Below are 21,649 nucleotides of genomic sequence, written 5' to 3' on the forward strand. Positions count from 1 at the left end.
GATTATCCATATTGTGTGGGTAGTGACTGTGATTATCCATATTGTGTGGGTAGTGGCTGTGATTATCCATGTTGTGTGGGTAGTGGCTGTGATTATCCATATTGTGTGGGTAGTGACTGTGATTATCCATATTGTGTGTGTAGTGACTGTGATTATCCATATTGTGTAGGTAGTGGCTGTGGTTATCCATGTTATGTGGGTAGTGACTGTGATTATCCATATTGTGTGGGTAGTGGCTGTGATTATCCATATTGTGTGGGTAGTGGCTGTGATTATCCATGTTGTGTGGGTAGTGACTGTGATTATCCATATTGTGTGGGTAGTGACTGTGATTATCCATATTGTGTGGGTAGTGGCTGTGATTATCCATATTGTGTGGGTAGTGACTGTGATTATCCATATTGTGTGGGTAGTGACTGTGATTATCCATATTGTGTGGGTAGTGGCTGTGATTATCCATATTGTGTGGGTAGTGACTGTGATTACCTATATTATGTGTAGTTAGTAACTGTGATTACCCATATTATGTAGGTAGTGACTGTGATTACCCATATTGTGTGGGTAGTGACTGTGATTACCTATATTATGTGTAGGTAGTAACTGTGATTACCCATATTATGTAGGTAGTGACTGTGATTATCCATATTGTGTGGGTAGTGACTGTGGTTATCCATATTGTGTAGGTAGTGACTGTGATTATTCTTGTTATGTGGGTAGTGACTGTGATTATCCATGTCATGTGGGTAATGACTGTGATTATCCATATTGTGTAGGTAGTGGCTGTGATTATCCATGTTGTATGGGTAGTGGCTGTGATTATCCATGTTATGTGGGTAGTGGCTGTGATCAACCATGTTATGTGGGTAGTGACTGTGATTATCCATATTATGTGGGTAGTGGCTGTGATTATCCATATTGTGTGGGTAGTGGCTGTGATGATCCATATTGTGTGGGTAATGACTGTGATTATCCATATTATGTGGGTAGTGGCTGTGATTATCCATATTGTGTGGGTAGTGGCTGTGATGATCCATATTGTGTGGGTAGTGACTGTGATTATCCATATTGTGTGGGTAGTGACTGTGGTTATCCATATTGTGTAGGTAGTGACTGTGATTATCCATATTGTGTGGGTAGTGACTGTGATTATCCATATTGTGTGGGTAGTGGCTGTGATTATCCATATTGTGTGGGTAGTGACTGTGATTATCCATATTGTGTGGGTAGTGACTGTGATTATCCATATTGTGTGGGTAGTGACTGTGATTATCCATGTTATGTGGGTTGTGACTGTGATTATCCATGTTATGTGGGTTATGACTGTGATTATCCATATTGTGTAGGTAGTGGCTGTGATTAACCATATTGTATGGGTAGTGGCTGTGATTATCCATGTTATGTGGGTAGTGGCTGTGATTATCCATATTGTGTGGGTAGTGACTGTGATTATCCATATTGTGTGGGTAGTGACTGTGATTATCCATATTGTGTGGGTAGTGGCTGTGATTATCCATGTTGTGTGGGTAGTGGCTGTGATTATCCATATTGTGTGGGTAGTGGCTGTGATTATCCATATTGTGTGGGTAGTGGCTGTGATTATCCATGTTGTGTGGGTAGTGACTGTGATTATCCATATTGTGTGGGTAGTGGCTGTGATTATCCATATTGTGTGGGTAGTGACTGTGATTATCCATATTGTGTGGGTAGTGACTGTGATTATCCATATTGTGTGGGTAGTGACTGTGATTATCCATATTGTGTGGGTAGTGGCTGTGATTATCCATATTGTGTGGGTAGTGGCTGTGATTATCCATATTGTGTGGGTAGTGGCTGGGATTATCCATATTGTGCGGGTAGTGGCTGTGATTATCCATATTGTGCGGGTAGTGACTGTGATTATCCATATTGTGCGGGTAGTGGCTGTGATTATCGATATTGTGTGGGTAGTGGCTGTGATTATCCATATTGTGCGGGTAGTGGCTGTGATTATCCATATTGTGCGGGTAGTGGCTGTGATTATCCATATTGTGTGGGTAGTGGCTGTGATTATCCATATTGTGTGGGTAGTGGCCGTGATTATCCATATTGTGTGGGTAGTGGCTGTGATTATCCATATTGTGTGGGTAGTGGCTGTGATTATCCATATTGTGTGGGTAGTGGCTGTGATTACCCATTCTTGTGGGATGGACAATGTCAGCATAACATTGAGCCATGTGCTGCAGCTGTGGTGACGTCACAGAACTCATAACAGCAGAGCTCTACGCACAGGAGACATAAAATAGTGTCCCCCTTTAAAATAGTGTCCCTTCCATAACGATATTACGCCAGTATACAGAATCACCTAGTTACTGGCTATTTTACACTCGAGTATTTGAGACTCTGTTGTAACCATGGACACGCGAGTGATGCCGAGGCTTGGAATGCAGATGATATCCGGTTTGCAACTTCCGGTGATGCTTGTTTGGACACAAAGCGGGAGGAGCTGCAGGTGTGTGTCTTGCTTTCTATCGAGAGAGATATCGCGATATATTTCTCCCAATATTACCCATTGCCGATAATACCCGGTATATGGGATGTTATCCCTCCAATAGCCGGTATACGGGATGTTATCCCTCCAATAGCCGGTATATGGGATGTTATCCCTCCAATAGCCGGTATATGGGATGTTACCCCTCCAATAGCCGGTATATGGGATGTTACCCCTCTAATAGCCGGTAAATGGGATGTTACCCCTCTAATAGCCGGTATATGGGATGTTACCCCTCCAATAGCCGGTATATGGGATGTTACCCCTCCAATAGCCGGTATATGGGATGTTACCCCTCCAATAGCCGGTATATGGGATGTTATCCCTCCAGTAGCCGGTATATGGGATGTTATCCCTCCAGTAGCCGGTATATGGGATGTTATCCCTCCAGTAGCCGGTATATGGGATGTTATCCCTCCAGTAGCCGGTATATGGGATGTTATCCCTCCAGTAGCCGGTATATGGGATGTTATCCCTCCAGTAGCCGGTATATGGGATGTTATCCCTCCAGTAGCCGGTATATGGGATGTTATCCCTCCAGTAGCCGGTATATGGGATGTTATCCCTCCAGTAGCCGGTATATGGGATGTTATCCCTCCAGTAGCCGGTATATGGGATGTTATCCCTCTAATAGCCGGTAAATGGGATGTTACCCCTCCAATAGCCGGTATATGGGATGTTATCCCTCCAATAGCCGGTATATGGGATGTTATCCCTCCAATAGCCGGTATATGGGATGTTATCCCTCCAATAGCCGGTATATGGGATGTTATGTAATGACATGTTGCTAATATTACCCATGGCATGATGGGAACATTACATTGTTTGCTAATCTCTACAATATTCCTTTATTTTACATTGACAATGGCAATCTCATAATAACCAGAATTAAGGATAATATTATATCATTTGTAGATATTTAATACAGTATCAATTGAGTGCAGCTTAAAGGAACACACGGGACACCATAACCACTTCATCATTAAGTTGTTATGGTTCCAAGAGGTTGCTGGGCACTTTCCTACCTGAAGGGGTTAAACCCCCAAATATTGCCTCTAGTGCTGGATCTCTAGTTCCCTTATTCAATGGCTGATTATTTATCGCCACCAGTTTTACTCACGTTATATTCTCCTTTATCATCAGCAAACAGGACATAATGAAGGAAAGGTTTGTTTAATGTGTGTGATGCAATAGCAAGAGTGAGGAGTCTGTACTATTCTGGTTTATTTTATTCCATGACAATGACAGATATAACATGCAGTTATGTCAATCTGTGGATCTCGCTGTACCGTGACACTAGCAGGTTTTATCTGCAATACCTGTAATTTACTCTTCTTGCTACAGGTTACCACTTGGTCTGAATTTAACGTGACTATTTTATTTGTCATTGTAGGTTGGATTGTTTTTTTAAGCGGATGAATGCACAACACTATGTTTCTCACTGCCTGCAAAGACCAGAGTCCATTATTAGAGCATCTGACCAACTCTATGAAAATGGACAAGGATAAAAATATGTCTGAGAGGATGTTGCACCTGACTTTGGAGATGATCTCTCTGCTGACTGGAGAGGTGAGGGATTGTTGAAATTGCATAATTACCTCAGTACTATATAGCAAAATTCAAGTTCTAATGGGCTACCTTCATAAATCTTCTCCGCTAAGGGCAGTCACACAGTAACACAACTGGGGTAACCCCAGATACTCGTGTTTGGGAGTACACACTAGATTTGAGATATTTAGTCAACCTTGTGGCACTAGTTAGGATTAGTGGGTACACACAGGACCTGGAGCCAATCATTTATTGGGGTGTACAGCATTTGACCGAGCAAGATTGAGGTTTCCTGGTGTGACAGACTGCCTGGACCCCCGACCGGGTACCTTTGTCAATCGTTGCTTCCTAGTACTTGCAAATACCATAAGCACTGCACTGGAACACCATAACCACTGTAAACCCCATGAACCACCTCAGCTTGGTTGGGGTCTCGCCGTCCTCCGCCCACCAATGTTCTCCAATTTCCCAAACATGAGCCTAGACTTCATGAAGGGTAAAATGAGTGTGTTTAATGGAAGCCACAGCTGGCCACAGCTTGAATAGGAACCATACGAATAGGCTTACACTCCTAGCAGTCAACTGGAACAGCATGCAATAAATCCTTCCCCCAATAATGAGAGGACACTTCACTTTGAGGGTAAAACAGGAACCCTCTGGCTGCTAGCTTGCAGCCCTTTTTATTAGGTGCTCCCATGAAGGGGAGGGACACACACAGTAACGTACATTAACCAATCACACAATAGTTACATCCCACACATTGCCCTCCCCTCTACCTGTAAACTAATTATCTGTACACACAGGAAAATACAATTATCATAGGTAGGGAAAATACAGTTTTTACACAACATTCATAACTCCCAAAATATACATCACATTCGCATAAAAATACATATTCACAATCAATCCATTCGGGGGAACAACATACTCAAAAATCATACGAATTGGACCAGGGGTTCAAAAGTTAGTACAAATGTGCATTTGACCTTCTGGAAGCATGGTTTTTCCAGCTCAAACTAGTTCCCCAGAATCCTCTATCCTGGAGACAATGGAGAAGCTGATTTAATTATATGCAGGGACAAACACAGCCTCCATTAAGCACACATGTTACCAGCAACCACCAAAAGACATAAAAATACATAACTCCTGTTATACTAAACAGAACCCCCACATTCAACCCATCCCCAGATGGCTTGGATCTGAGCGCTCAACATATCCAAACAGCGCTCAGATGCCACAAACACAGTTCAAACGCCATGGGGTTTAAGTTTCATATGGGCTGATGAGAGGGCCCATAATCCTGGGGCAGCCCAATAACCCACAGTATGCCCAAATACCGTGCATAAAGGGCCAAATCGCCATGGGACCGTAGTCACAGGGTAAGAGGCGGGCAAGCAGCCCCCTCCAAAACACAGTGGCGAAGTGGCTTTCGCTACATATCTTCCCATTCGGGGGTAGACTAACCAGGTACCTGACCTTCTGCCGGTCAGTACCTAGATTAGTCGGGCAGCCCACCCATAAAACAAAATTAGCAGAGTAGCCCACCCACAAAACAAATTTAGCAGTGTAGCCCCCCCCACAATAAAGAATTCACAGAATGGCCCACCCACGGTACATAGTTCACAGAGGGTCTAACCCACCAAACAAATTTAGCAGTGTAGCCCCCCCACAATAAAGAATTCACAGAATAGCCCCCCCACAATAAGTCATACGGCCTGTAGGTCCCAAGTTGTGGGGTGAAACTGTGGCACCCTCGGCCTTGCTGCGCAAATGGCTGTGAGTACTTGGGGGCCAGATGCCCGATGTGCTCTGCTCCGGGGTCAGAGCTGGGGTAGTCTCAGGGTAAGGAAAAAAGGAAGGACAGAGGCCAGTGGCGCTCTGCCCAGTTGCCAGCTCTTCCGCTGGGGCAGCCTGTAGAAAGTCAGGCTCAGGGGAAGGAAACAAGGGAGGACAGAGGCCAGCGGCGCTCTGCCCAGTTGCCAGCTCTTCTGCTGGGGGGGGTCAGGGAACAAAGGAGTTGACTGGGGAGGAGAAATATCACTTACCTCCCCCTGGTACTCCGGCTGCTGCTGGGGGGGCAGGTCGATGCTCTCCACTTTCTGTAACTCCAGCTCTAGTTGGGGATCTGGGCCGGTTGCCCAGCATCCCTGTAGGGCCGGTGGAGAGATCTCGGTCCCATCTCCACCTGCCTGCAGGGGGTCCTCCCAGGACCAGTCTATGAGGTCCTCTACCTCGGGTACCTCTGGTTGCTGTTGGGGAGGGAGACCGGTTGTCTCTTCCTCCAATAAACACATTCTGCCGCTGGGGAGTGAGACCGACTGTCTCCCCTCCCTGTAAAACATACTGCCGCTGGGGATCTGGGCCGGGTACCCAGCATCCCTGTAGGGCCGGTAGAGAGACCTCGGTCCCATCTCCACCGGCCACCTCGGTTTCTTCCTCGTCCCACTCCACCTGTGGCTGGAGTTTCTCCCAACGTGCCCACTGGCCTTCCCTCAACGCCCTGTGTTGTAGGTTCCGGGTCACCATGTCCCACACGAACCGCACGTATTTCTCCTCTGGATTGGGTCCGTAAAACTTCAGGTGCAACCCTACCATCGTGCCAAACTCTAGTACGGAGTAGCTATACGCCATGCTTGCTGTAGCCACTGCTGGTTCCATTATGTTGCTGAAGATAGGGACGCTGCACAACTCCACACGTTACCGGTGTCTCTGAGCTGCTTCTCCTCGCACTAGGACGCCATCCCACCGCTTGCCACCAATGTAACGGAGCTCCGTGTACTCCGACCGAGTACCCTCCGTTGAAAGATGCTCCTAGCGCTTCCAGAGGACTCCAAGCACTCCACCAGACACCATAAGCACCGCAGGCTGCACCTATCTCCCTTCAGAACGAAGCAGGAACTAGCTCTTACAAGAGCTCAGTGATTAGAGCAAGGGAATATGCCTAGCATAGCAATCCCTTGTAGCAGATTCCCCCAATAAGAGACAGGACTCAAGTTGAGGGTAAAAATAGAACTCTCTGGCTGCTAGCTTGCAGCCCTTTTTATTAGGTGCTCCCATGAAGGGGAGGGACACACACAGTAACGTACATTAACCAATCACGCAATAGTTACATCCTACACATAGCCCTCCCCTCTACCTGTAAACTAATTATCTGTACACACAGGAAAATACAATTATCATAGGTAGGGAAAATACAGTTTTTACACAACATTCATAACTCCCAAAATATACATCACATTCGCATAAAAATACATATTCACAATCAATCCATTCGGGGGAACAACATACTCAAAAATACGAATACGAATTGGACCAGGGGTTCAAAAGTTAGTACAAATGTGCATTTGACCTTCTGGAAGCATGGTTTTTCCAGCTCAAACTAGTTCCCCAGAATCCTCTATCCTGGAGACAATGGAGAAGCTGATTTAATTATATGCAGGGACAAACACAGCCTCCATTAAGCACACATGTTACCAGCAACCACCAAAAGACATAAAAATACATAACTCCTGTTATACTAAACAGAACCCCCACATTCAACCCATCCCCAGATGGCTTGGATCTGAGCGCTCAACATATCCAAACAGCGCTCAGATGCCACAAACACAGTTCAAACGCCATGGGGTTTAAGTTTCGTATGGGCTGATGAGAGGGCCCATAATCCTGGGGCAGCCCAATAACCCACAGTATGCCCAAATACCGTGCATAAAGGGCCAAATCGCCCAGGGACCGTAGTCACAGGGTAAGAGGCGGGCAAGCAGCCCCCTCCAAAACACAGTGGCGAAGTGGCTTTCGCTACACACAACATATCCCCATAAATGTTACATCCCCTGATAGCCCTGATCTGAGTGAACAACATATCCAAAGAATCACCAAGATCAGAGCAGGGGTTCAGGAAATTCCCGGAAGTCTCTTTTCGACCGATTGCACTCATGGTTTCATGCCCAAAACAGTTCCAGAGAATCAGGCTGTGCGGCCGGTCTTTTTTTCCAATAGTCAAAATACCGTTCGAATTACCGAACGTAGCCATTCGTGGATTTAGTCTGTGTATGTCTCTGGTTCTGGGGCATCTTCTTACCGAACCCCGTTCAACTCCCATTCAAATAGCTGAACCTCCATGGAAGGTAAAAGTTTAGTGGTGTTCGTGCCGTGGAGTGTCCGATTTGAGTTCCATGCACTCGACGACCAAACACCGCTAGATGCCTTCGACTAAACAAGATGTCCGCCGCCAAGTGTTTGAATGTCGACTGTTCGGGAGTTCGAAAGTTCAAATGGTTACTGTCTAAGCCCAAACAGGCACAAACAGGGTCTTTAACCCAAAATTCAATGCAGGGGCCACAGTCACAGGGCAAGAGGCTGGCAAACAGGCCCCTCCAAAAGTCAGTGGCGAAGTTCAGTTCGTCACACCTGGCACATCAAAATTCTAATTCTACTGCATTTCTCAGCATATAGAGAGGAGAAGACAGGCAGTCATCATTCCTCCCCCGTACACATATACGGTTATGCTCAAAAGTTTGCATACCATGGCAGAAATTGTGAAATGTTGGCACTGATTTTGAAAATATGACTGATCATGCAAAAATGTATTTTACTAAAGGATAATGATCATATGAAGCCATTTATGTTTACATAGTTGTTTGACTTATTTTAAAATTATAATGATAACAGAAATCACCCAAAAGGCCCTGATCAAAATTTTACATACCCTTAAATGTTTGGCCTTGTTACAGACACACAAGGTGACACACATGGGTTAAAATGGCAATTAAAGGTTAATTTCCCACACCTGTGGCTTTTTAAATTGCAATTGGTGTCTGTGTATGATTGTCAATGAGTTTATCTCTCACGTGGATGCACTGAGCAGGCTAGATACTGAGAGCCATGGGGAGCAGAAAAGAACTGTCAATAGATCTGGGTAACAAGGTAATGAACTTTATAAAGATGGAAAAGGACATAGATTATCCAAAGCCTTGAAAATGCCAGTCAGTACTGGTCATTCACTTATTAAGAAGTGGAAAATTCTGGGATCTCTTGATACCAAGCCAAGGTCAGGTAGACCAAGAAAGATTTCAGCCACAACTGCCAGAAGAATTGTTTGGGATACAAGAAAAACCCACAGGTAACCTTTAGAAGAAATACAGGCTGCTCTGGAAAAAGACGGTGTGGTTGTTTCAAGGAGTACAATACGATGATGGGTGAACAAAAATGAGCTGCATGGTCGAGTTGCCAGAAAGAAGCCTTTACTGCGCCAATGCCACAAAAAAAGCCTAGTAACAATGTGCCCGACAACACCTTGACACGCCTCACGGCTTCTAGCACACTGTCATTTGGAGTGGCGAGACCAAAATAGAGCTTTATAGTCACAAATATAAGCGATGTTTTTGGAGAGGGGTCAAAGAATATCATCCCCACTGTGAAGCATGGTGGTGGCTCACTGATGTTTTTGGGGGGGAGTGGTGAGCTCCAAAGGCATGGGGAATCTTGTGAAAATTGATGGCAAGACGAATGTAGCATGTTATCAGAAAGTACTGGCAGACAATTTGCATTCTTCTGCACGAAGGCTGCACATGGGACACTCTTGGACTTGTCAGCATGACCATGACCATAAGCACAAGGCCAAGTTGACCCAGTGGTTACAGCAGAAAAAGGTGAAGGTTCTAGAGTGGCCATCAGTCTCCTTACCTTATTATCATCAAGCAACTCTGGGGAGATCTCAAACTGTAACTGCAGCTGGTTCCGATATTCTGTACATTTACCATTTTGGAAAATAAACTATTTCTAAAGGTAAATGCACAAAATATACATGCCACGTGTAGTGGATGCAGTGTGTTTAGACAGGGGAGCTGTGTATGTGTGTGTAGTGGATGCAGTGTTTGTGCAGTGTGTGTTTGTATAGGGTGTTTGTATAGTGTGTGTGTATATAATGCAGTGTGTGTTTGTATAGTGTGTGTGTATATAATGCAGTGTGTATATAATGCAGTGTGTGTTTGTATAGTGTGTGTGTGTGTATATAATTCAGTGTGTGTGTGTGTATATAATTCAGTGTGTTTGTATAGTGTGTGTATATAATGCAGTGTGTGATTGTATAGTGTGTGTGTATATAATACAGTGTGTTTGTGTAGTGTGCATTATATATATATACACACACTATACAAACATACTGCATTATATATACACACACTATACAAACACACTGAATTATATACACAGTGTGTTTGTGTAGTGTATGTGTATAATAATAGTGTGTGTGTGAGGGGGCAGTTTTTATTAAAAAAAGTTTTTTATTTTTATATTAAATTTTTTTTTTATATAATTATGATTATTTTTTTTTTGTTGTCCCCCCTCCCTGCTTGTTGTCTTGCCAGGGAGGGGGGATATGTTAATCCCTGGTGGTCCAGTGGCATTGGCTTAGCTGGGGGAGGGGAGGGGAGGGAAGTGGGGTGGGCAGCAAGTGTTTACTCACCTCCCAGCAGCTCCTCCAGCTCCCCAGTGTAAATCTCGCGAGACCCGCGGCCGTCAGAGCTGGCCGCGGGTCTCGCGAGATTTACACTGGGGAGCTGAAGGAGCTGCTGGGAGGTGAGTAAACGCTTGCTGCCCGCCCCCCCCAGGACCGCCGGGCTTGTAATGAGCCTGGCGGTCCTGGGAGGTATTATCGGCAATATCGGTATCCCTATTGGCCGATACCGATATTGACGAAAATACCGAATATCGGCCGATTATATCGGTAAAACCGATAATCGGTCGATCCCTAATAGTGGCCACCCCATATGGTTCAGCAGTTCCCATTACCACCGTGGAATAGTGGGAGGTACTGCACGAGGCGGATCCTGTCCAGGCCAATGTTGATAATCTACAACATCACAGGCAGACCGTATACCTGGATGGTAAAGCAGTCCGAGGACTACGGGACTCGGGAGCCACTATCACCCTGGTACAGAGCCACCTGGTTTCGGATCAGGCAAAATTAAGCAAAACTGTGGCCGTCCGGGTAGCCGGGGGAGCAGTGTACCGGCTACCTACAGCAAGGGTAGATTTACATTGGGGAGCGGGGACAGGGCACGTGGAGGTGGGGTTGATGCCGCAGTTACCGGCGGAGGTTTTATTGGGGAACGATCTGGGGAGGCTCACTTCTGCTTTTGAGCCCCAGACGCCTACCACAGGAGAAGCCAACCCTGTGGTCACCCGACAACAGGCCCGCACCCAGGACTACAACACACTGCCGGAGGTCCAGGTAAGCGATCCTACCCCTCCCCTAGAATGTGTCCTCTGGGCCCCACCTAATGAATTTGCAGCTGAAGTAGCAACAGACCCTACGCTTCAAGTTTATAGGGACAAGGTTGTCACGGGCTCACCCGGGGGGGAGGGAGAGAGATTTGTCTGGGATAAACAGCTTTTGTACAGGGAAACAGGCAAGCAGATTATGGGGTCAGACCCGATAGTGATGAGGCAGCTAGTGGTGCCGCAGCGGTACCGAGCTGAGTTACTCCGGATAGCGCATGATATTCCGCTATCCGGACATCTAGGGGTCAGTTGCACTAGGTACAGACTGACCCAAAGTTTCTTCTGGCCAGGGATTAGCCAGGAAGTACGCAGATATTGCACTACGTGCGATACCTGCCAGAGGGTAGGCAAACGGGGAGACCGAAGGAAGGCGAAACTCCACCCCTTACCCATAATTGAGGAACCCTTTAGCCGAATAGCGGTAGATTTGATAGGTCCCCTCCAGAAAGCTAGCCCGTCAGGAAAAAGGTATATTTTAACAGTAGTAGATTATGCCACCAGGTATCCAGAGGCAGTGGCTCTGACCAACATCCACGCTGAAACGGTTGCGGATGCCCTCATGCGGATATTCTCCCGGATGGGATTACCCAGGGAGATTATCTCGGATGAGGGCACCCAATTTACTGCAGAGTTCACCCAACACCTCTGGAGGATCTGTGGCATTAAGCCTATTATCAGTGCCCCTTACCACCCCCAGACGAACGGGCTCTGCGAACGGTTCAATGGTACCTTGAAGCAGATGCTCCGAACCTTCGCAGAGACCCACAAGGACTGGGAGCGATTCCTGCCGCATCTCCTGTTCGCATACCGGGAGGTGCCGCAGGAATCCACGGGGTTCTCCCCGTTTGAACTGCTGTTTGGGAGGAGGGTCAGAGGTCCCTTAGATCTTATTAGAGAGCATTGGGAGGGAGACCGGAGCGCAGATGTCACTCCCATCATACCATATGTGCTGGCCTTTCGAGACCGCCTGGAAGCATTGACTAAGACGGTAAGGGAAAACCTTCAGGCGGCCCAGACCCGCCAGCGCACGTGGTATGATCGGGGAGCCAGGGACCGTAGCTTTCAGGTCGGGCAGAAAGTACTGATTTTAAAACCTGTCCGACATAAGTTACACGCCGCCTGGCAGGGACCATATAGGGTGGTGGAACAGAGATGTGACACCACCTATATCATAGGCCCCTGCACAGGGACTGGAGGGCGACGCATGCTCCATGTGAACATGAGGAAGCCCTACCAGGAGCGCGCCGAGGAGGTAACCGCCATATGTGCGCCCAACACTCAGGAGTTTGACAGCTTACCCCTTCCCGATTTGCTGGGGGATGGGCAGTTATCTGGGGATTTAGGGGAGGTTGCACTGGGAGATCGGCTGAGCCCACAGGAGCGGATCGAGGTACAGCGATTATTAGAGGAGAAACGAGACACGTTCTCTAATGTACCTGGATACACTCCTCTGGCAACTCACCGGGTCGAGACCCCAGGGCAACTACCCATGCGCCAGACCCCCTACCGCATCCCAGAAGCGGTGAGGGAAAACATGCGCAAGGAGATCGATGAGATGCTCCAACTGGGGGTGATTGAGCCCTCAGCCCATGGGCCTCTCCGGTAGTCCTCGTCCCGAAGCGAGACGGTACGACTCGCTTCTGCGTGGACTATAGGAGGTTAAATGAGAAAACCGTGTCAGACGCCGTGTATGCCCCGGATAGACGAGTTACTGGACAGAATGGCCAGGGGCCAATACCTCACCACTATTGACTTATGTAAAGGATATTGGCAAATTCCCCTGGCCCCAGACGCCATCCCGAAGTCTGCCTTTGTCACCCCATTTGGCTTGTATCAGTTTAAGGTCATGCCATTTGGGATGAAAAACGCCCCAGCTACCTTCCAGAGGATGGTGGATCGACTTCTGGATGGATTCCAGGACTATACCTGTGCCTACCTGGACGATATTGCTATTTTTAGCAATACGTGGCAGGAACACTTGGCCCATATAGGAGCTGTACTGGACAGGATAAGGGAAGCTGGTTTGACCCTGAAGCCGGCCAAGTGTAGTATAGGAATGGCTGAGGTGCAGTACCTGGGACATAGAGTGGGGTGCGGCAAACAGAAGCCCGAACCCGCCAAAGTAGAGGCCGTAGCCCAGTGGCCCACCCCTAGGACCAAGGCCCAGGTTTTAGCATTTCTAGGGACAGCGGGGTATTACAGGAAGTTTGTTCCCAATTATAGCGCCCTGGCCAAACCCCTCACTGACCTGACCCGTAAGAACCTTCCCCGCCAAGTAAACTGGACCCCAGAGTGTGAGCAGGCATTCCAACACCTGAAAAATGCACTGATAAATGCCCCTGTCTTGGCAGCTCCCTATCCAACTAAACGATTTCTTGTTCACACAGACGCTTCTATGTTTGGATTGGGGGCAGTACTGAGCCAAGTCGGGGCCGATGGTGGAGAACATCCCGGGGCTTACATCAGTCGCAAACTGTTACCTCGAGAAGTAGTCTACGCCGCCATCGAAAAGGAATGCCTGGCTGTGGTGTGGGCCCTAAAGAAACTGCAGCCCTATCTGTATGGACAGCCCTTTTCCTTGCTCACGGATCACAACCCGTTAGTATGGCTAAACCAGGTGGCTGGGGACAATGCCAGGCTGCTGCGCTGGAGCTTGGCGCTACAGCCCTTTGATTTTAATATTCAGTACCGCCCGGGTAAGCAGAATGGAAATGCTGACGGGTTGTCAAGACAAACTGACCTAGAAAAATGATCCGTGAGCCCCTGGACATCCCCAAGCCGATCCGTGTTGGATCAGACTGTGTATGCCGGCTTGTGGGCAAGGGGGAGCAGTGTAGCGGAACCCTGTTGTTGGCTGCCCCCTTCCTGTATTGTTGATTGCCCTCACCTACCCTACCTTGCCCCTAAAGACAAATACTGTTCCTGGCCCTTGGATTACTTCGGGGCAGTGTTGCAACTTTAAATGGGCACTTCAGATACCGTCGAAGTGCTGAAGTAATCGAAGTTGTCGAAGTCGTCGAAGTGAACGGCATCGAACAAAGGACCACGTGGCGGCGGCCATTTTAACTTCGAACACCGCCGACCCTTACCATCGACTCCACTTCGACACTTCGACTAAAGTCGAAGTACCGGCCACACTTCGAACGGGACTTAGCCGTTTTTATGCCAGAAATTGACCGACCGCACAGCCCAAATCCATGGAACTGTTTTGGGCAGGAAAATGTGCTTGCGGTCGGTCATAAAGGGACCTCCAACTAACTATTGATCTACTGGAGGGATTGGGAGGATTTTTGAGAGTATTACTAATTTAAGTCTGCTGATTAAGAAAATGTATGTTTTATGTTTGTACCACGAATATTGTAGAAGTTATAGATATTGTGTAAAAGTTATGTTTGAAACTGTATAATAAGTGGATTATCTCTCAGGCTAAGGGGAGGGAATCTGTGGGTTGCAACCGTTATGCTATTGGCTATTTTACACCTCCCCTGTGGGCGGTCTTATATGTGTAAGATGGAAATAAAAGGCAGGCTGGATGTGCCAGCCAGCAGTTCTGCTCCTGAAACTGTGTGTCGTCCAGTTATTGGGATTGCTGTTGGGATACTGCTGGATTACTTTACCTGCTGGAAACCTTGCCTGTGGATTTATCATCACCTTGTTCCTGAGCCTCACTGGTATCTTTAGTGGAGAATAGCTGTGAGATATCAGCTCTCCGCTACAGTGTCTGTATATTGAGTAGGATTGGATCCCACGTACATAAGGGGCTGCGTCTCCCTGAGCCCTTCAGGTTGGAGTGGTACTATAACCACTACATGTGTGTGAGTTTTAGGTCTTACATACTTGTTGTTTAACAGTGTGGCAGAAGGATTGTCTCTGCTTTTGTTTTTAGATCTGTTGGATCATCAGGAAATTGTGGAAGTGTATTAGATGTGCTTGTTCATTACTAGAAAATCACACTCATATGTTTGATTTTGATTTTTTTGCACATTAATTAGTTTTTGCACTTAATTGGTTTATTTATTGCTGTTATGAGAATAATTGGTTGTCACTTGTACACCTTAAAGGAAGACTATAGTGTAAGGAACACAAACGTGTTCCTGACCCTGTAGTGTTAAAGCCACCATCTAGCCCCCACCCCACCACCCTTGCTTCCCCAAATATAGTAAAATCTTACTTTTGTTCAAATCTGCAGCTGCTGGCTATGCCCCTGATCTGCCTGCTTGGCTGATGTCATCAGAAATAATTCTCTGAGCCAATCACAATGCTTTGCCATAGGATTGGCTGAGACTGTCAAGTAGGCAGATAAGGGGCAGATCCAGCATGATTCAAACACAGCCCTGGCCAATCAGCGTCTCCTCATAGAGATTAATTGAATCAATGAATCTCTATGAGGAAAGTTCAGTGTCTCCATGCAGAGGGTGGAGACACTGAATGTCAGTCACACTGTGCAGCACCGTCCCAGAAAGCGCCTCTAGTAGCCAACTGAGGAGTGGCCAGTGGAGGTATCCCTAGGCTGTAATGTAAACACTGCATTTTCTCTGAAAAAGACTGTGTTTACTGCAAAAAACCTGAAGGAAATGATTCTACTCAGCATAACAAATACAAAACGATGTAGTTGTTCTACTGACTATATAGTGTTTTTTTTTAATAAATCTATTTTAAGATTTCTGCAAGATATATATTTTAAAAAAATATTTAATCCTGTTTTATGAATTCTGAAAGTTAATTTATATTGTGCACCAATTCATTGGCTAATGTGAAAGCTGTCAAATCTGCATAATCGGTTTAAAACACAGTGAATCAGAAATAATGGATAAAAAAAAAAACTAATTTGATTATTTTAATAGAACCCATCAGGTTGTTAATGCCATGCAGGTACATACAAGTTATCAGTATGACAAGTCTATTTGGCAGCTGAACTGAATTATTACCACTTCTACATTTTAATTAAATGATTAAGCATGGGGTGTGACAGAACCACGTCTGCCAGTATGCACCCCAATTTGTCAGCTAAGAGATAATGTCACACTCCCTGGCTCTCCCTGCCCTTCACTAGGCACAGCCCTGAAGAGCGCCCTCACTCCAACCCACCCGGTGACTGAGCCTCGCAGGGAAAGCCATTAGTCTCCTAGTGGCTAAGACATTAATTAAACATCGTGAGTGCGATGTAAGCACTCTTTTGACCGAAGGAGATGGAGGGGAAAACGGTTTAGGGATATCAGACATGTATTTGTGTAATTCTTTTTTTTTTTTTTTTTTTTTTTTTTTAATACTTTATTTTTGCATTGACAGAAAGTAAAACAGAAATATACTCCAAGGCTTGTGCAGAAGCCAATGTTCGCAAGTGTATTATACATAGCATCATTTATACTTTAAATGGTAATGCATGTTAGTGCACCGTAGAAGTCAGTATTTTACAATTAGTATACATAATAGATTACATAATAACTTAGTATCTTATTAACAAAACAGAGATGTAAAGTAATGGCTCTGCGATTCTAGAGGGTTTTCGTTATGTTCCCTCAGTGAAGGTGTCGGGTCTTAGTATGAAAGGAGGTGTGTGTGTGTGTTTGGGTATCTCTCATGTATCTAGTGCTGGATCATCGTATTGTTCCCACAGCTCCCACATCTTGTTAAAGGTGGGAACAGTGTTTCGGACCTGTGCGGTTAGTTTAGTATTTGTGTAATTCTGTATCTTTTGAGGTATATTGTAATGGCTCCCTGATAGGGGATAATTAATTTAGCGGTTTCTGATCTAGTTATCTCCCAGACACGGAGGTGCCAAGGTGGGATTTACATTGTTCAAGTCATGGACCACCTGTTTGGGTTGTGTATATAAAAAAATGATGCCTTGTAATTATTTCTTCCTTCACTAAATCCCGGCTAGTGTTTAGGTGAGATGGCTATAATCACTCCAGGCATTGGTTTTTTTTTCTTTTTCTTCTCTTTGTAGTTTGTGTGAAACTGGGATATCTAGGCATGAAAAGACAGATTGTATGAATAGAGTTCAGTTTGTGTGAATTGGTTAGCGATTTCCCGTACAATTTCTTTCAATTTATGTTTGGTAATAAAATAATGTGGTCTGTAGAGTGCAAAAGCTTTCTTTCTCTTGCTGGGAAAAGTTATTTGCCTTCTATAATACCTGCCCTTTACTCTGCTTGTCAATGTGTAGGACTATATCATTGTGAAGAAGCCTGGTGAAACTATCCCTCACAACAGCATTCCTTATGAGTCAGAGCGATCCTGCGATATCCAGAGTCACAGCTCAGCATCTCCACCTCACTCACAAGAGAGCAGCCATGACATGAAGATCCTGGAAGCACCCAAAAAGAACATAAACTTGCTGACTGGAGAGGTGAGGCTGCTGGGAATGGGACATTATACACGAATACCAAGGGCTGTGTCTGGATGGTGACTGTATCATTGTGTGTGTCAGGTTCCTATAAGGTGTGAGGACATCGCTGTCTATTTCTCCATGGAGGAGTGGGAGTATTTAGATTGCCACAAGGATCTCTACAAGGACGTGATAACTGAGACTCACCAGCCCCTCAGCTCAAATGGTAAGCAGAGTCAAATTTGTGGTTCTAGCTTATGGTACGGCTAATTATGGGGTTCATTGCAATTTATTTTATGATTACACAAATGTTAAATGCTGGCCATGAACTGTTGTCGAAGCAATCACACATAAAGGGTAATGCAGTGAGAAGACAGAGGGAGATAGAGGTGTGACGCAGACAGTAGGCGGGAGATAGAGGTGTGACGCAGTCAGTAGGCGGGAGACAGAGGTGTGACGCAGTCAGTAGGCTGTTACACTTTTCTATGTGTTGGGGAAATTAAACTATGCATGATTTTGTTATGAAATGGACATTTTGCTTTTTAGTGTTTAGTGCTTTTTTGTGGGATGCTCTAAGCAGGCTTTATTTCTTGTAGAGCACAGAGTTTGAGTTCAAGTATGTAGGATGGTTTTTAGTGTGTAATCCATACAAATGGTTTAGACCCAGCACTCTTAATTCTACACCAATTTGTATATGGATTATATTGTTTTCTTCGCTGGATTATGTCAAATATTAATTATCAAATATCAACACTCTTGTTTCCAACAGATGGGTCTGTGGAAAATATTATTCCCAAAGAACATGGTGCCTCACTTACATCACCCGATTGTGTAAATAAAGAAAAACCTGCCTTCACAGCTAACAAAACAAGAAACGGTCAGAGAACAAGGAAGCCATGGAAGGCACAAAAAAGACTTGAGAGACGTGTAAGTGAGAAGACTTTATATGACAGGGATGTCAACAACTCTGGCATTTGTACACCCACAGAACATGCAAAAACCCAATACACATCAACCTCTATGATAGAGAAATCGAATCTATGTAAACTAAGAAACACCACAGAGACTGACATGTCTGCACCTATAGGACCGATGCTGGAGGAAAATATAACTGTGCATCTAATCGAGGAATCCACCTCCTGTAAAGAAACGAATACCACCCAAAGTGACATTGCACCACAGACAGAACATACAGCTTCCCGTTTTAAGGAGGAATCCGATATAGGTGAAGATGGAAATCTCAGAAACCCTGATATTTATTTACCTTCCAGACAAACACAGCCAGAATATGCATCTATACACATTAAGGAGGAATCTGCCTCCTGTGCAGAAGAAAATCTCACAGACATTGACCTTTATAGATCCACAGAACACACATCGATAGAATACCCATCTACTCATATTAAGACTGAACCATCCTCATGGGAAGAATGGAACTTTACAGATACTGACAGTTGTATACCGATGGGATATACACAGACAGACAGTAGGCATTATAATAACGAAGGTGAGATATGGAACCATAGTGATCATACAATGAGTGAGAACTTCACAACAATGGACTTTAATCAGATCTTTGATAATACATCTGATTGCTACCAAAGCATACATACTACAGAGGAAACTAGTAATGTAGATCTTGTCCATCATTCATTAGATCGCCAGGCAAAGAAGCTGACATGCTCGGAGTGTGGGAAACAATTTTTAAGTAAATCAAACTTGGTCAGACATTATATGGTTCATACAGGAAAGAAACCATTCACGTGTTCATATTGTGGGAAATGCTTTGCTGATAAGTGGAAATTTGAGCGACATCAAAGGATCCACACAGGAGAGAGACCTTACTCATGTCCTGTGTGTGGGAAAGGTTTTACTGATAAATCAAGGGTTGTTGTACATCAGAGGATCCACACAGGAGAGAAACCATACTCCTGTTCTGTGTGCGGGAAATGCTTTTCTGATAAGTCAGGGGTTATTAAACATCAGAGGACTCACACACGAGAAAAAACTTACTCATGTTCTTCATGTGGGAAGTGCTTTACCAGTAGGTCACACCTTATTACACACCTTAGGATCCACACAAAAGAAAAGCCTTATGGATGCTCCATATGTGGAAAACGATTTACTCAGAAAGCTAACCTTTTAACCCATCACAGGACTCACACTAGTGAGAAGCCATTCCACTGCTCTGTATGTGGCAAATGTTTTGCTCAAAAATCAACTCTTATAAAACATGAGCGAATTCACCCAAGAGACAAACCAGTTCCATATTTATAAATGTAGGAAATAGAATTGTTATTGGCCAAGTTTTCAAAAGATTCTCCAGACTGCTGTAGTGATTATGGTGCCACTATGCATGGCACCGCCTCCAGTTCTGTGTCAGTCCATTTTACAGTGGTTTGACATAAGCTGAACAATACACAAAGCAAGCGGAAAGATAACACAAGGGGCATGCTGGCACAGTAATCATTAAAGCAGTCTATACTTTAGAGATGCAATGTGCTGGAAAATATTCTTTTAATTTTGAAAACTACACAAAATTGGACATGCAAACAGTACAGCTCTACAAAAGCTATAAAATGTATAAACCTTGTGTCTGTTACTGGCGTGAACATTTGATAATTCCAAGAGAAACATTTTTATCTCATAAGCCTCTATTTGCCTTGTGCAACAATTATAATATGTAGGAATTTGGCATAAGATATTTTGTGTATTTTTCTGTCATGGGAAGTGCATTGAGTGTATACCTTGCACAGATATTTCCATTTAAGAGTACAATTTCATCAATACCCAAGTGTCTAAAGAGCCTATGGCTAAGTGCTGCAAAAGGTGAAACATGACTTTTTACACTGCGCTTCTTATTGTCTACATTCCATTGCCACATCTTTTGTATAGATTAAAGTTTACTCTTTTTACTACATCAGCCTGTGATCACTTACTTCACCAGGTTGTAATGACCAGCTCTACTATGTGCCTAATATGGAGCTGTAACATTTGTCATTCTTTGAAATATGTATACCTGCTTTTAATATTTCAGAAATCCAGTATTTTGTAATAGAGTATAAAAGCATTTATTTTATTAGTGATAGAGAGGTGTGTGTGTGTGTGTGTGTGTGTGTATGTAAAGGCGCAGCCTGGAGTTGTGGGAGGGGCTAGTGCTGATAAAAGAGCTCCCGTGTCATCTCCAGACTTGACCTCTGTATCGCACAGTTCGGGTTTGTGTCATCACTTCCGGGTAACTTGGGTGAGAGCCTGATCGCTGCACAGAGGTTCTGCCGCTGCCGGATTCCTGGCTGCTCCATGAGGCGGTTTTCCACGCAGAAACTGTGTACAGATGGGTACAGCAGTACGCCGTCTGTATCATTAACTAGGGAACCCGGCACCGAGGTTGCAATGTAAACCCCACACGTACACGAGACCCCCCCATGGACACGCAGCGGTCACCAAGGGTAGTGGGATCCCCTCAGGGAATTGCTGCATACCGGTTTTCGCTCAGCAGAACGTTTGTTTGATTATCCCTCACCAGAATGCGGGTTAATTTCACAAGCTTAATTTCCTATTTGCGTGCCGCAATTGCAAGACCCACCTGTGCAATAATCATGCTGTCTAATCAGCATCTTGATATACCACACCTGTGAGGTAGATGGATTATCTCAGCAAAGGAGAAGTCCTCACTAACACGGATTAAGACCGATTTGTGAACAATATTTGGGAGAAATAGGCCTTTTGTGTACATAGAAAAAGCCTTAGATCTTTGAGTTCAGATCATGAAAAATGGGGACAAAAAACAAGTGTTGTGTTTATAATTTTGTTCAGTATCTTTCTATCTGTGTCTGCCTGACACTCTCTCTCTCTCTCACACACACTTTCTCTCACTATATGTTTTCTTACTGTTTGAAGTCCAGTAGATCTCTGGAGCCTTCTGCTCTGTATCCTGTCAGTCAGCCAGAGCCGACGCTGTG

General features: G+C 45.1%; 1 protein-coding gene across 1 annotated transcript in view; it reads left to right on the forward strand.

Moving 5' to 3' along the window:
• The first annotated feature begins 3,726 nt into the window (after positions 1–3,726).
• The window catches only part of LOC134574817 (oocyte zinc finger protein XlCOF7.1-like), a 36,455-nt gene continuing 18,532 nt past the window's right edge, over positions 3,727–21,649 (forward strand). Inside the window, exons 1-4 of the mRNA XM_063433882.1 lie at positions 3,727–4,096; positions 17,526–17,708; positions 17,790–17,913; positions 18,457–19,958. Of these exons, the coding sequence (XP_063289952.1) occupies positions 3,947–4,096; positions 17,526–17,708; positions 17,790–17,913; positions 18,457–19,958 (1,959 nt within the window). The 5' untranslated portion in view covers positions 3,727–3,946. The remainder of the gene's footprint in view (positions 4,097–17,525; positions 17,709–17,789; positions 17,914–18,456; positions 19,959–21,649) is intronic.

Source organism: Pelobates fuscus, chromosome 10 (assembly GCF_036172605.1).
Source record: "Pelobates fuscus isolate aPelFus1 chromosome 10, aPelFus1.pri, whole genome shotgun sequence".
NCBI lineage: Eukaryota > Metazoa > Chordata > Amphibia > Anura > Pelobatidae > Pelobates > Pelobates fuscus.